The 14,237-nt window shown below is 40.7% G+C and overlaps 1 protein-coding gene across 7 annotated transcripts; it reads left to right on the forward strand.

Moving 5' to 3' along the window:
• Nucleotides 1-685: 685 nt before the first annotated feature.
• On the forward strand, nucleotides 686-10,196 carry KCTD6 (potassium channel tetramerization domain containing 6). 7 transcript variants are annotated; one of them, XM_012522282.4, is made up of 4 exons: nucleotides 686-930; nucleotides 4,826-4,893; nucleotides 7,009-7,078; nucleotides 8,793-10,196. In XM_012522282.4, the coding sequence occupies exons 2-4, from the start codon at nucleotides 4,832-4,834 to the stop codon at nucleotides 9,477-9,479; spliced, it is 819 nt and encodes a 272-aa protein (XP_012377736.1). In that variant the 5' UTR covers nucleotides 686-930; nucleotides 4,826-4,831; the 3' UTR covers nucleotides 9,480-10,196. The 7 variants fall into 7 exon arrangements, with proteins under 7 accessions (XP_012377736.1, XP_012377738.1, XP_004450739.1 ...); XM_071212123.1 differs by lacking the exon at nucleotides 686-930 and adding an exon at nucleotides 962-1,501; XM_023586643.3 differs by lacking the exon at nucleotides 686-930 and adding an exon at nucleotides 963-2,920.
• The last annotated feature ends 4,041 nt before the right edge of the window (nucleotides 10,197-14,237 follow it).

Here is a 14,237-nt window from a genome sequence, read left to right on the forward strand (position 1 = left end):
CAACCTCGCAGCCTTGCTTAATTGGGAGCAATACCCACCCAGCCTCATCTGGTCACTCACGAGCTTCTCCAGGCCTCAGAGCCTTAGCAGCCAGTTTTCTCCCGTGTCTTCGTTTCTGTCCTTCCCACTTGGCTGGCCACATTGACCCCTCGGGCCTGCCTGCCCTGCCCTCCCCCACCAGGCCGGACAGGTGGCCCCAAGGCTTCCTCCCAGCCCTACAGTCACACAACGGCACTCGAGTAAGGGTCCCCTTCCTCACAGAGAGCAGGCCAGGAGGGACTCAGGCCTGGCATCCCCTTCTTATTTTCCCTCAAGTCCTCTGATCGTACTCCTCGTAACACTTATTGTAACTTGTCATTATTTTGTCTACAGGCTGCTCCCTGAGTTTTGCCTATGTTCTCCCCTCACTAGGGCCCGCCTCCGTCCTGGCAGTGGTTGTACCCATCTGCCCTGGGACTTGGTGAGGGCCCCATAAGTGTCAGTGACATAACTAAGCAGAAACAGTTGTGGGACACAGACCCAGGCGACGCAGCGAAGAGCAAGTCCCAGGCTGGGGCGACCTGGAGACGCGAGCCGGTACAGGTCGCACGAACGGGGCCTGGGCGGGGCCTCGGGGTTTTGGGGCGGGGCCTCGGGACTTCGGGGCGGGGCTTCAGGGCTGCGGTAGGGGAGGCGTGGCGCGGCCGCCTAGGCCCAGCGGGCTCGCTCCTCAGGCCTCCCGCCTCCGCCGCCGCTGGGGGGCGCCCGCGTTCGTGGCGCCGCGACGCCGCTGGGGAGGCGCCGCCCGCATCGGGCGGCTGGAGCCGCAACTCCGGGCGCTGGCTCAGTCGTCCCCTCTGCTGTCGTCGCCGCCGGGCGCGGGCTCGCTCGTCCCCGCGCTGGTGCTCTCCCGCCGCCCGCGTCTCCGGGCCGGGCCGCCGCCTGCGCGCGGTGAGTGGAGAGAGCGCGGGGCCTGAGGGGCCGGGCTCGGGAGGGCCGGGCGGAAGGAGAATCCCGCGCCGGGCGGCCGGGCCAGCGGCGTTGAGGAGGCTCTGGGCAGGAGACGGGCGATGGCCCGGCCGCGCTGAGGGGCCCGCCGGGATCCGGGGCCTCGCTCCCCGGGGCCGGCACTGGTCCGCGGCGGAACGGCCGGGCCTGGGCGCGGGTTCCGGGCGGGCTCCGCGGGGTCGCGCGGTCTCGGCAGGCCCGGGATCGGGGCGCCACCGCGCGCTCCCTGCCCGAGGTCGGTCCCCCGCGTCGGGACCCGAAGCATCGCCCGCCGAGGCCCGGGTCGGGCTCGGGCTCGGGCTCGGGGCTTTGCTTTTGCGGCGGTAGCGAATCGCTCCCCGACGGGGACACCTCGGAGTTTGCACAGAAATGACTGTATTTGGGGGGTGATGCTTTTTAGCCACCGCTTGCCCCAGTTTAAGGCGTACGGCAAGGTTTCTGAGCCCTCTCTTCAGGAATTTTCTGCCCCGAAGAGACACCCAGATGTGCAGATGGGCTCTTTATGCCCCGCTGTGTGCGTCGTGGCAGTTTTAAGTGCTTGATGTCAGAGGTGGTAAACGTCCGTGGTAATGGAGGGCCCCTGAAGCACCCGCCGAGCTGACCGGGGTGGGGTTTGAGTCTGGATGTGGGATGGGGAAAATGAAACGTGACAGAGATCCTATTTGGATATTCTGCTGAAGTTAGCATGTTTCTTTTCGAGTACTAGAGTACAGTTGATAAATCCAGTTTTAGGACTTCGTGCTAGAAATGGTTGGGTGGCAACGAGACCCGGAATGACCCGGTTTGGCTGAGAATGTCTGGGATAGCCTAAGTGTCTCTTAGTACTTCCGCCTGGCATGCTCATTTTCTCATTGTCATAAGTGCTGGAATACACCCCAGTATCCCTGGGACAGGAAAGAAGCTGGGGGATAGCATTTAGCACAGGCCTGACCCCAAGATTGAGATGTTTTCAAATGAATAGACAAGAAGTTTGGAAAAGGAAAATGATCTTTTTATGTGCAGCATCGGTAGATTGAGAAAACTTGCTCTTTGGTTTTAAACTGTCAGTCCATACTGATACTTCCTTTTGTGGTGTAATCCAATAGGCATCAAGGATTTAGTTGTCAGGATGGCCATAGGTGCCTAAATTGTGTGAGATTTCAATTTTCATAAATCATATTTTAACAAAAATATTACCACATAAAGGAATCCTGGGGTAAATCCTATGAATCCCTGCCACGTGTCTTTTAGGTTTTGATATTTGGGGTTTTATTTAAAATGCAGGGCATGGTTATTTGCTTGGATACGGCTTTAGGTTGGAGATAGTCCTGAGTCATGCTTTGGAGAAGTTCCTGCTGTGGTTAAGAGCTCATGTCTGATGGCCTCTGTACAAGCTGGATGCTCCCCTTTATCCATAGTTCCCTCTTCTGTAGCGTTGGGGAAAGAAGGACCTAGGGGAGATTGGAAGGAGATTAATATGGCGCTTTCCATATTTGCCCTATCTCTGTGCCAAATGATCTAAATTACTTAGGTTCACACATTCAGATGTCCCAGTTTATCACAGAAATTTTATTTATGCTACCACCACTAGTATTTTTATATTTGTATGGCACTTGCCGGTTTACAAATGGCTTTAGACTTATGATCTCACTTGTTTTCTCCATTTCCCTAAAGAAGCTTTGGGAGTGATTTAATCAGAGTGATGTACTTTGAGGGAGATTTACTGGAGAGTGATTTACTCAGGCTCTCATAGGAATGGAGCAGAATTGGAATGCAGGTCCTCACTGGTAAATCCAGCCCTCTTTCCTCTGCACTGGCCTACGTGTTACTTCAGAACCCTAGACCTAATGCATTAGTCTGTAGGTCAGTTTTTGCTTTTGTGGTTGTGTCTAACATGGTGTAATTCCTTTTGGGAAGGTGTTGTTATCACAGTTTCATCGTGTAGAAATTGAGGGTAAGAGGAATTTGATGCCTTTGTGACTAGGGTCATTTAGCTATTTGGTACCAAGACCACTTTCCAATCTAGACTTCCCTTTTTCTATACCACATGATTTAGAGAGGAGAAAGTAAAAATAGTTTTAGGAAAAAATCCATTTCTGCAGTGGTATGGTTAGTGATAACTAACATAATCACATTCTTCTTGTGCTCCTGGCTACTTGTGCTGGCCTGTATGTTAACTCAGAAAGCTCCTTTAGATGTTGCTGAACTTGAACATGTTTCAAGAACAGAGAAACTTTGTACAAAGGTAATTTTAAAGTTATTGTAGATGAAGGGAATTTGAGTCTTCTTTTCTGAAGGCCAGACACAAAGGTTTCAGTAAAAAGGACTTTTTAAAAGGCTACCCAGAAACTCTGGAAAGGCAGTAATTATGGGTTTTTATTATTATTTATTTATAGTTTGGAGATGTACATTGCAATGTATTGGTTGTTATATAGGAATAGGATTTTTACCCCAGAGAATTCTTAGTCTATAGCAGAAATGACAAGTCTGGAATATTTGTATTTAATTGGTTCTTCATAACCACAAAGCAGTAATTGCAATTCCACAGTGGTGAGAATGGCTTTTAGGGATTCTTAGATTACTATTTAAATTAACATGTTGAATTGTGCATTCTTCAGATTTGCCACTTTAGAAAATCTAAACAGTTGCTTTTAAGGCTTCTATAAAGTCTTCAGTATTTGTTCTTTAACTTAATTACCCACTAACATTATACTGTCAGACTTTGTAAGTTAGTGTAATTAACATTGGAAGCTAAACTTGGCTGAATTTTCAGTACTGCCTTATATTATTTGGGAAGGGTCAGCCAGAAAAACACTATTTGCACCAAAGGTCAGAATTGCAAACACAGATCTTTGCAGATGAGCTGATTTTTCAAGTCAGAACCCTTTCTTTGAACTTTATAAATCATTTGCACTTGGTTATATTCTTTTTTTAAAGACAGTAAGGAAAGTCAGTTTAAAGGAAAATTTTTCATTGTTACCCTCCTAATCTCCATTCCTGCCAAATTTTCTAAAATATTAGATATTTCTTTGACACCATTCTTCAAATAAAACAGGCCCATGTGATGCCCATTGTGAGATCTTCCTTTTGCTACCTGTCTTGTGGTCTTTTAATTTCTCATTAAACCTTCCACTGGAGACCTCGCCAGAAGGGAGAGATTAAAAGCAAATGAATCATTTTCTAATTGTTAGTAGTTCTGAAAATTATGTTGTAGAAGAGATTGAAGCTATTCCAGAAATTCTTTTGGATTATTTCATTCATTCGCATTGCCTCAGAGCTCTTCACAGTAATATAGATTCAGAGACTAGTTATCCAGCTGTCAGATAACCAGGAATCTTCCTGCTTTTTGTTTGTTTCTTGCTCTATTTTATCATCTTCACGGAGGATATTTAGAAAAAAAAGAAGAGATAAAATTTAACCCAATCAATACTATTTCCCTTAAAGTTCTTTAATGAACAATTTGATATTTTGTTTAGTTATTGTTAACTGGAAGCAACTTATAGTAACTTTGCTTTGTTTAATTTTGGTATATCTTATACACAAGTCTAGGGAGGCTTTTGGGTGCTTTTTAAGAAACATGGGCTTATATAGACTTCCATAATTGCTTTCCTGAATTATTAAGCATGTGGTTTCATTACATTTTTTGTACAGGAACCTTGCCTTTTGCTGTGGAGCAGATTCAGGGACATCATCTAATTTTCTTTATGACTGCTCAAGAAGTTATGTGTTTTAACTTAGCAGTAAAAAAGCAAAAAAAAAAAGGTTAATAGTGGTCATACTTTGTTTGCATAAGAGCTGTAACATTGATGTTTGTTTTTTCTTTTGTTTTTGGTCTCCCTTTTCTCATTTAACTGATTAGATATTCATGGATTGGAGTTCTTTATGTCCTTTAAGACAGAGGCCAGCAGCCATCAATCACACTAGTAGGTAGGTTCCTGCCATTTTTGTAGCCTCTTGGGAGTTTCTATAAGCCCGTTATTACTACTCAGTTGACTTAGTTACTGTTATGTTTGTAAATAAATGCCTGCTAGGTTGGATAGGGCCTAAAGTTGACCATTTCAGTTTCTTGTTTCTTGATTCTGTTCTTTCAATTTCTGCCTCAGAATGAGACTTAGGGAAAGAGCTTGACTAGGAGTCAGAAAACCCAAGTTCTTTTTTAGTTACTTCCCAGCTGTGGGGCCTCAAGCAAGTCACTTACTCTGTTCTCTTTCTGTTTTGCATCTTTGAATTGGAGACAGTCATCTGTGCTCTGTTTACTGTACCAGGGATATGGGAAAAAGGGTTTAAGTCCCCATCTCTACTTAAATTGTTTAATTCTTCTAGAATCTCTTCTCAGGTTGTCCTAATTTTTCTCAGGGCTCAACTGAGTGAGCTCTTCCCAGAAGTCCTCCATTTTCCCATTTGGAATTGGTTTTCCTCTGTCCTCCCATAGGCCTCTGCAGGTCCACTTTTGAATTCTGTTCAGCATGTCAGTTGGTGCATGTTGCCTTCCTCCAGAGATTGTAAGCCCCTGGAGGGCAAGAATTGTACCTTCCCTGTTTCTGGGTATCCACTTTCCTCAGGTGCCTTGTTTGTTTGTTTTCCTAAGTTGATCTACAATTAATGTTGGTTGAATGAATTATTATTGAGGCTGTCGTGAATGAATGCTTTAGGTGATGGGAGAATGCCAAAGATGAGCATCTTACCAGAATTTTTGCATGACTGGCCTTTTAAACCACATGAGTTACTGATGTGCCTCTATCAGTATCAGTCAGATGCTTGCAAGACGGATTGATTAAGCCATTTTCTTGGCTCGGTTTATTTCAAATAATGTTTGTGAAGAAAGCCAGAGGAATGAAAGGTTGTGACAACAGCTCTGAATTGAACATTTGTTCCATTTCTCACCCTATAGCATGTGGAGGCCTATCTGTATCCAACTGCTGAGCGTGGAGAATAAAAAATGACTCCACATCGTCTGGTCCACATTTTAGCTTGTTTGCTTTGAAGAATTTGCAAGGTGGAGAAATAGATGCTTCAGGCTCTGATTTCAGCCCCTGCTGTGCTATGCAAATGTTCTCTACATGCCTCAGTGACCTTTTGAGAAAGAGCCTTTGTGATCCTCTGTAGCCAGGGCCTGTTCTGGGAATTCTGTGCCAGATTCCTCTAAAAGTGGGAAAAGTGGATCTGTTCAGAAACCACTTAAAAAAGCAAATGCTTTTTCTGGATAAGTTCATGTTTCTTACCATCTCTTGCCAGAGCTTTTGAAATTTGCTCTGCAGTTTGCTTTGCAAATTGATTTGGGGAATGAAATGTGTGAGAGGGAACTGACTAAAGCACTTCAGTAGCAGGGAAACTGGTTTTAAGTGCTGTTGAATTGTTAGATAAAAATAAATTCAAACTGACAGGATTAGTATCTGGGCGTTTATCAATGTCTTAAGGCAGGCTCTCCATAAATGCCAGTTGATTGAAGTATAATTAGTTTTTTTGTTATAAAATAAATAATATTTTGATATATTTTTCTTGGAAAGTGATAATGGTGCCTTGGGAGGTTTATGATTTTTAATGCTTTTACTGAGGTGTTTAGTTTGTATAGTAGAAATGCTAATGGAAAATAGTTTTTCTCTTACCTCCTTCCTTTTAAATGACCTTTTTGATAAGGACCATCAAAGGTTTCTACCAGGATAAACATTAAGGATAATATTTTCCTATAGAAGTTCTATAAACTATATTTTCAGAGAAGATAGGTCGAATTTGAACGACTAGTTTACTTTCTTAGCTGTTTCTCCTTCTCTAAGTCTGGGATAGTTTTTCTTTGTAAAGAATGTCAGTCTCTATGGCACTGTTCAGGATGTGCTGGTGATCCTTGTGGTAAGGACAGAGGACATGTAGAAGGACCCTGGGGACACTTCCTTCTCCAGATCTTTGCCCTGTAGTTGGTTTTAATTGATCAAAGAAGAGTGATTTTCTGGTGTTTGCCCTGCACTGTTAGGTGATAAGCTCCTTCTTCTCTATTTTCATAATTACAGGTGCTATCACATATCTTTTTTTCCCCCCTTCTTGAAGCTTTCCTGGAACCTGGGCTCCCAGAGACGTAGCGCTGGAACAGATGGATAATGGAGACTGGGGCTATATGGTGAGTGACTCTTGTAGATGCATTTTGAAGGCTAGCAGATTATATTTATGTGTCTTTTTCCATCTTCTTATGTATCCCTCAGTATAATTGTCATAAGAATGAAAATTATGAATTTGTGTAACATTGTCCCTTTAATTACGTTAGGCATATTTTGGGTTTTTGTTTTATTTGGTGTTTTTCTGTAAACAAGCTCAATATGAACACTCCAAGTAATTTTGCCCCCTTTATTAGAGAAGTTGTGGGTTTACAGAGTAATCATGCATAAAATACAGGACTCTACATTTGTTACAATTAATGATAGCAGAAAATACAGAATAGAAAAAGAAAAAAAGATGAAATAAGGAAACAATTGATGATAGCACATTTTAAATAATTGTACTATTAACTATCGTCCATGGTTTAACTGAATTCACTGCCTATATAGAGTAAGTCCATGGATTACTTTTTAAAAATTCTGTTACCATATATACAATATAACATTTCCTCTGTTAATCACATTCAGATAATATTTTAGTGTTGTTAATTATGTTCACAATGTTGTGCTATCTCCGGGTAACTTTTTATAATCGCTTATTTGAGAGATGCTGCAACTTTTTGTTCTTAAAGTATGTTGCTCTTAAAATTCTTCTCCATAAAGAAACTGATGTGGCTGAGAGGTTGAGTAACTGACTTCCCACATGTGGGACCCAGGGTTTAATCCTTGGCCTCTGGTGACTCAAAATATAACAAAACAAAACAAAAAACAAAACAAACAAATGAAAACCCTTCATGTTAAAAGGATCTAGTAGATAATAGTACTGAGGATATTTTCTTGTCAATGAATGTTTGACAGATGCCTTTTCTCCCACCCATACTTTGTGTTATGTATCTATTTATTTTGTATTCATTTGGTCAGAAATATTTTACTTGTCTGGTACCTGATGTATCTGTCTGTATTTATTTTTTCTTAGTTATGATTTTTTAAACCAAAGGTGTATGTTATTCAGAGACAATTGCTTCTCAAAATTAAAGGCCAGATTGCAAAATTAAAGTTACTAAAGTGAATAATACACTATCAGATTGTGAAATTCCAAAGCTCCTACTAGTTTTGGGAATATGATGGTTTTGTGGCTGGGCCGTATTGATTAAACAATTTATTTTGGTTTAGTATTCAAAACTTATTTTCCATGAAGAAGTTTTCAAGGTTAGAATTTCACACATTTTTTAATTTTAAAAATAAATTCATGATTTCCTCCCTTTTGAGGGGGAAAAAAATCACCAAGAAACATTGAAAGCAGATGTATTTATATTACTAGATCATTTTTATTTTATCTTATCTTAAATTGAGCTAAGAAAAATGAAAATCAGAAAAAAGCTAAAATGAATATATTTTGGTTTGGCTTTTCCCTTCCCACAGTATACTCATATCTGAAAACTACTCTCCAGCTACTGGTAAAATTAAATGCTTTCATGCCTTCCATTCTTTGAGTAAGTCGTTAAAGAATTTGCTTTGTCCTTTTTTTTTCTCTTGAAAGCAAATGTTAGATCCCTTCATTTGGGTGAGTTTATCACAGAAAGTAAAGCTATTTCATTGTTAGTATTATATGATTGCTGAATATATTATAGCCTGAAGGAATCTTTTGATTTGCTTATTACCATTAACTTTCTAAGTTTGTCAAAGTTAGGAGTTTTTAAAAATTTCAGATTACTGATCATCTTCTTAAAAAAATTTCAGATGACTGACCCAGTCACCTTAAATGTAGGTGGACACTTGTACACAACGTCTCTCACCACATTGACGCGTTACCCGGATTCCATGCTTGGAGCTATGTTTGGGGGGGACTTCCCCACAGCTCGAGATCCTCAAGGCAATTACTTCATTGATCGAGATGGACCTCTCTTCCGATATGTCCTCAACTTCTTAAGAACTTCAGAGTTGACCTTACCCTTGGATTTTAAGGAATTTGATCTGCTTCGGAAAGAAGCAGATTTTTACCAGATTGAGCCCTTGATTCAGTGTCTCAATGACCCTAAACCTTTGTATCCTATGGATACTTTTGAGGAAGTTGTGGAGTTATCTAGTACTCGGAAGCTTTCTAAGTACTCCAATCCAGTGGCTGTCATCATAACCCAATTAACCATCACCACCAAGGTCCACTCCTTGCTAGAAGGCATCTCAAACTATTTTACCAAGTGGAATAAGCACATGATGGACACCAGAGACTGTCAAGTTTCCTTTACTTTTGGACCCTGTGATTATCACCAGGAAGTTTCTCTCCGGGTCCATCTGATGGAATACATTACAAAACAAGGTTTCACGATCCGCAACACCCGAGTGCATCACATGAGTGAGAGGGCCAATGAGAACACAGTGGAACACAACTGGACTTTCTGTAGACTGGCCCGCAAGACAGATGACTGATATTCAACCTGGGGAGAAGTTTCTGGAAAATGATTTTCCAGAAGATGAAAGAGACTGATTTTTTTTTTTTAATCACAGTGTTTGTTGTTGTTTTTTTTTTAATATTTATATTTATTTGAAAGCATTGAGGACCAGGAAGGAAGTTTTGCGCTTTAGCAGACTCCTTCATGTTTTGTTCCTTTACCCTGAGTATGCATGTGCCTGTTCAAAGTCTCCAGATACCTTTTTTATAAAAAGAAGTCTGAAAATCATTATGGTATATAATCTACCCTTTAACAGAGCTTTTTTTATTACAGTGCTAAAATGATTTCTGATTAAATGGTCCCTAACTCAACTAGAAGGCTAAAAATGCAGGACTGAAAGAATAAGCAGAGTTCTCATGATGCCTTTGAGGAAAATCAAAACATCATGTAGTGTGACCTAGTTTCCAAACCAATAAGCAGTATTGTAATATTAAAGGAAAACTGTTCCAATCATTTAAAAGTACTTGTTAAGTACTGCTTTTTACAGTTATGACAACTGTTTCTTTCTATGCATATAAATCAAGCAACCAAATATCTGTAGCCATGGAAATGTCTGACTAGAAATAATTATATTGGATTCTGAATAAAAAATGTCCCCGTGGTTGAACTCTTACTTTTTAGTGCCTGGTGCAGTATTAATTCCCAAGTGTACTGTCTACCAGAAAAAAAGCTAATAAAAAGTGAAATATGAAAATTAAGTTTGTATTTATTATTATTACTTAAGTAGAAAATGATTCTTCTTGTCTAAATATACATTGTTTATTTTATTTTCCAATATAGCACATCTGTATTTGATTTAAGAGGACACAATGGGAACCTTAGGTTGCACTTTATAAGAACTCTACTTGTGTCATTGAAGCAGGAAGGATGGGATTATTAATATTGTCTAAAAGACTATGTCTTTGAACAATGAACATACAATTTGGCATATTTTTTTCAAATAGAATTTATGTTGAGTATTACAAATTTTTCTTTAATAAGCCACCATTTGTCATATCTCTGAAGATAACCCTGATTCCAGTTTTGTACTAATAAGCAGAGGAACAAATGGACTCTTAAGCCATTTTACTGTAATATATTGTGTTGATCCACACATATTTTGTCTTATTGGAGTTAAGTTTCTGAGCAGAATAAATAAACTGCAATGAAAGAAGTTTCTGGAATAAATTATGAAATGTATATAGCTTTATTTACCAAACATATGTACTTTTATTCACCCTAGGCTTAATTTTCATAGATCATTTGATGCTCTATCTTGAAAGTTACTCACAGGAAGGAGTCTTCCTGGTTTGCTAGAACATCTTATAAAAGGAAGTCATGTTAAATCATGTTAAATTCTTCCCTTATTTTCTAAGGAAAGAGTGGAGCTCTGGGACAAGTCATTCCTTTTCTCTTTCTTCTCAATGAGAAGATCCTGGAATTCTTTTGCTAAAAGGGGGTTGAGAACTTTTATCTATATCCTTTTTGGCCCATGTCTATCTGAAATTTTCTTTTAAAATTTGACACATAACCAACATCCAGAAACCTATAATTTTCTCAGTTTCACCATCTTCAAATTAAAATCCTTAATGTTAACATGTTACTGGGTTTCAGTAAATCAATGTCCTAGTGTTAGGCTATCCTTTTGGAAAATTTTCTCCTTCAAATCGATTGGTGGCTATCAAAAAAAAAAAAAAAAATCCAGCTAGTTCTGTTATTGAATTAGCTGCGGTGAATGTGAAGTAAAATGCGCAGTGATTGCTTTTATAAGTACATTTGGAAAAGGAGCCAGCTAAGATACTTTTTTGCAATTTAATTAGTTCAGTGACATTTAATTTTGAGTGTTTTGTCTACTTGATCTGTTGAAAATGATGTAAAAAATGTAACGACTATTTGGACAATTTGAGCAATCATATCTGTTTTAATGAAATTTTAAATCATTTCACTGTCGCAGAGCTGATGTTTAAAAAAATGTACATTTAGTTACATTCCTAGGACTCTTATTATTTAGATTGCTTCAAATATAGGCACTTTTGGAGGAAGATTGTGTATGTATGTGTTTGTATGTCCTTTTTTTTTTTTTTTTTTAAGATTTATTTATTTATTTCTCTCCCCTTCCCCCCACCCCAGTAGTCTGTTCTGTGTCTATTTGCTGCTGAGTCTTCTTCTTTGTCCACGGCACGGGAATCTGTGTTTCTTTTTGTTGTGTCATCTTGTTGTGTCAGCTTTCCGTGTGTGCGGCACCATTCCTGGGCAGGCTGCACTTTCTTTTGCGCTGGGCCGCTCTCCTTAGGGGGTGCACTCCTTGCACATGGGGCTCCCATAAGCGGGGACACCCCTGCGTGGCAAGGCACTCCTTGCGCGCATCAGCACCGCGCATGGGCCAGCTCCACACCGGTCAAGGAGGCCCAGGGTTTGAACCGCGGACCTCCCCTGTGGTAGACGGACGCCCTAACCACTGGGCCAAGTCTGCTTCCCTGTGTGTCCTTTTAAACTCTAGGATAAATGTGTGCTAAAGACACAGATGATAACTAATGAATCTATTGAATTTTGCTAGATCTAAAGCCAAAATCTGGTACTTAACAAAATAGATACTAGAAATGGATAGAGGTACTGATTTTTTGTTTTTGTTTTTAACTTTATTTTTAAAGAAGTTTTAGATTACAGAAAAGTTACATCGAAAATATAGGGGATTCTCATATACCCCACCCACTCCCCCTCCCACATGTTCCCCCATTAATAACATCTTACATTAGTGTGGTATATTTGTTATAATTGATAAGCAAATACTGAAGCATTGCTGCTGACCATGGTCTATAGTTTACATTATGGTTTTCATTTTGCACCACACAATTTTATAGGTTTTGACAAAATATATAATTGATGAACAAACATTGAAGCATTGCTACTAACCATGGTCTATAGTTTACATTATGGTTTACACTTTCACTGTACAATTTTATAGGTTTTGTATAATGACCCGTATGTGTCATTGCAATATCATGCAGAACAATTCAATGCTCTAAGAATGCCCTATGTTCCACCTATTCTTCCCTCCCTCACCCCTCAGACCTTCAATAACCACTAACCTTATATCAATATTACAAGTTCTTCTGTTACTACAATAATAATAAGTCTACTTTGGTCTATGGTTGTATCCCCCGCCCCCCCTTATGTTTGTTCATTTCTCAGTCTTGAGGATTTGGGGATGGTGATTCCTGCTCTGCTTCAGATAGAGAGGGGACCTAGATCTTATGGGGCAGATGAATGGAACTGTTTTGCTTGCATTTGTAGATACTGTTTGCTTTTTGGGCTGGGGGTTATCTATCATCATCATTTTGTTAGTTTCCTGGGTGAGTCCAGTGACCTGGAGAGTAGGTGTTGGCTGCAACTCTGCTGAGATTGATGGCTCAACTAGAATATGAGCAGACCAAAGATTTAGGTCTCTGGGACATAATATTTAAGGGATATAGTGCTAATTATAGGTTCAAATAAAAGGGGTAGAAGAATCATGTGTAAGGAAATTATACATGAGCCTAACTCTGTTACAGTGAGGAAATAGGTTATCATATATCCCAAGTAAGACCCACCAAAGACATGCTGATTTCATGGGGTTGAATGCCTTGTCTATAGTGTCCTGATGTCTTTAGAGCCCTCAGGAGCACCCCAGTTTGAGGCTTTGTTTACTGTGACAATTATTGAGATCTGCCTGAGATGAACATAAGTGTAACCTCTGGAATGACCTCCTGACTCACTTTGAAATCTCTTAGCCATAAAAACTCTTTTGGGGAAGCGGACTTGGCCCAGTGGTTAGGGCGTCCGTCTACCACATGGGAGGTCCGCAGTTCAAACCCCAGGCCTCCTTGACCCAGGTGGAGCTGGCCCATGTGCGGTGCTGATGAGCGCAAGAAGTGCTGTGCCATGCAGGGGTGCCCCCCATGTAGGGAAGCCCCATGCGCAAGGAGTGCACCCCATAAATGGAGAGCCGCCCAGTGCGAAAGAAAGTGCAGCCTGCCTAAGAATGGTGCCGCTCACACGGACAGCTGATGCAACAAGATGACGCAACAAAAAGAAACAGATTCCTGTGCCGCTGACAACAACAGAAGCAGACTAAGAAAAAGACACAGCAAATAGACACAGAGAACAGACAACTGGGTTGGGGGGAAGGGGACATAAATAAATAAATCTTTTTAAAAAAGATAAAAAACCCTCTTTTGTATTTAATTTTTTCCCCCTTTTGGTCAAGGTCTTTTTCCAAATGCACTGCTGGTTGTTACTTGGTGTTAATCCCTCGGTGCCAGGGAGGCTCATCTCCGGGAGTCATATCTCATGTCAGGGGTGGTGTGGGGTGGGGGGAAGGTAGCGAGTTTATTTGCTGAGTTTTGCTTAGAGAGAGGCTACTTTTGAGTGATGAGGTTTTAGGAGGTAACTCTTAAGAAATTGTGGGAAATTTCATACTTATTTAAACGTAAATAGTGTAATGAGCAGCCATGTATCCATTGGCCAACTTTCAGTAATTTTTTTTTTTTTTTAAATTTTTTTATTTTTTATTGACTTTGTAATAATATTACATTAAAAATATATATGTGAGGTCCCATTCAACCCCACCCCCCCACCCCCCCCTCTCCCCCCCCCCCAACAACACTCGTTCCCATCATCCTGACACATCCATTGGATTTGGTAAGTACATCTTTGGGCACCTCTGCACCTCATATACATTGGTTCACATCATGGCCCATACTCTCCTCTATTCCAT

Source organism: Dasypus novemcinctus, chromosome 26, assembly GCF_030445035.2.
Source record: "Dasypus novemcinctus isolate mDasNov1 chromosome 26, mDasNov1.1.hap2, whole genome shotgun sequence".
In the NCBI taxonomy this organism is placed as follows: domain Eukaryota; kingdom Metazoa; phylum Chordata; class Mammalia; order Cingulata; family Dasypodidae; genus Dasypus; species Dasypus novemcinctus.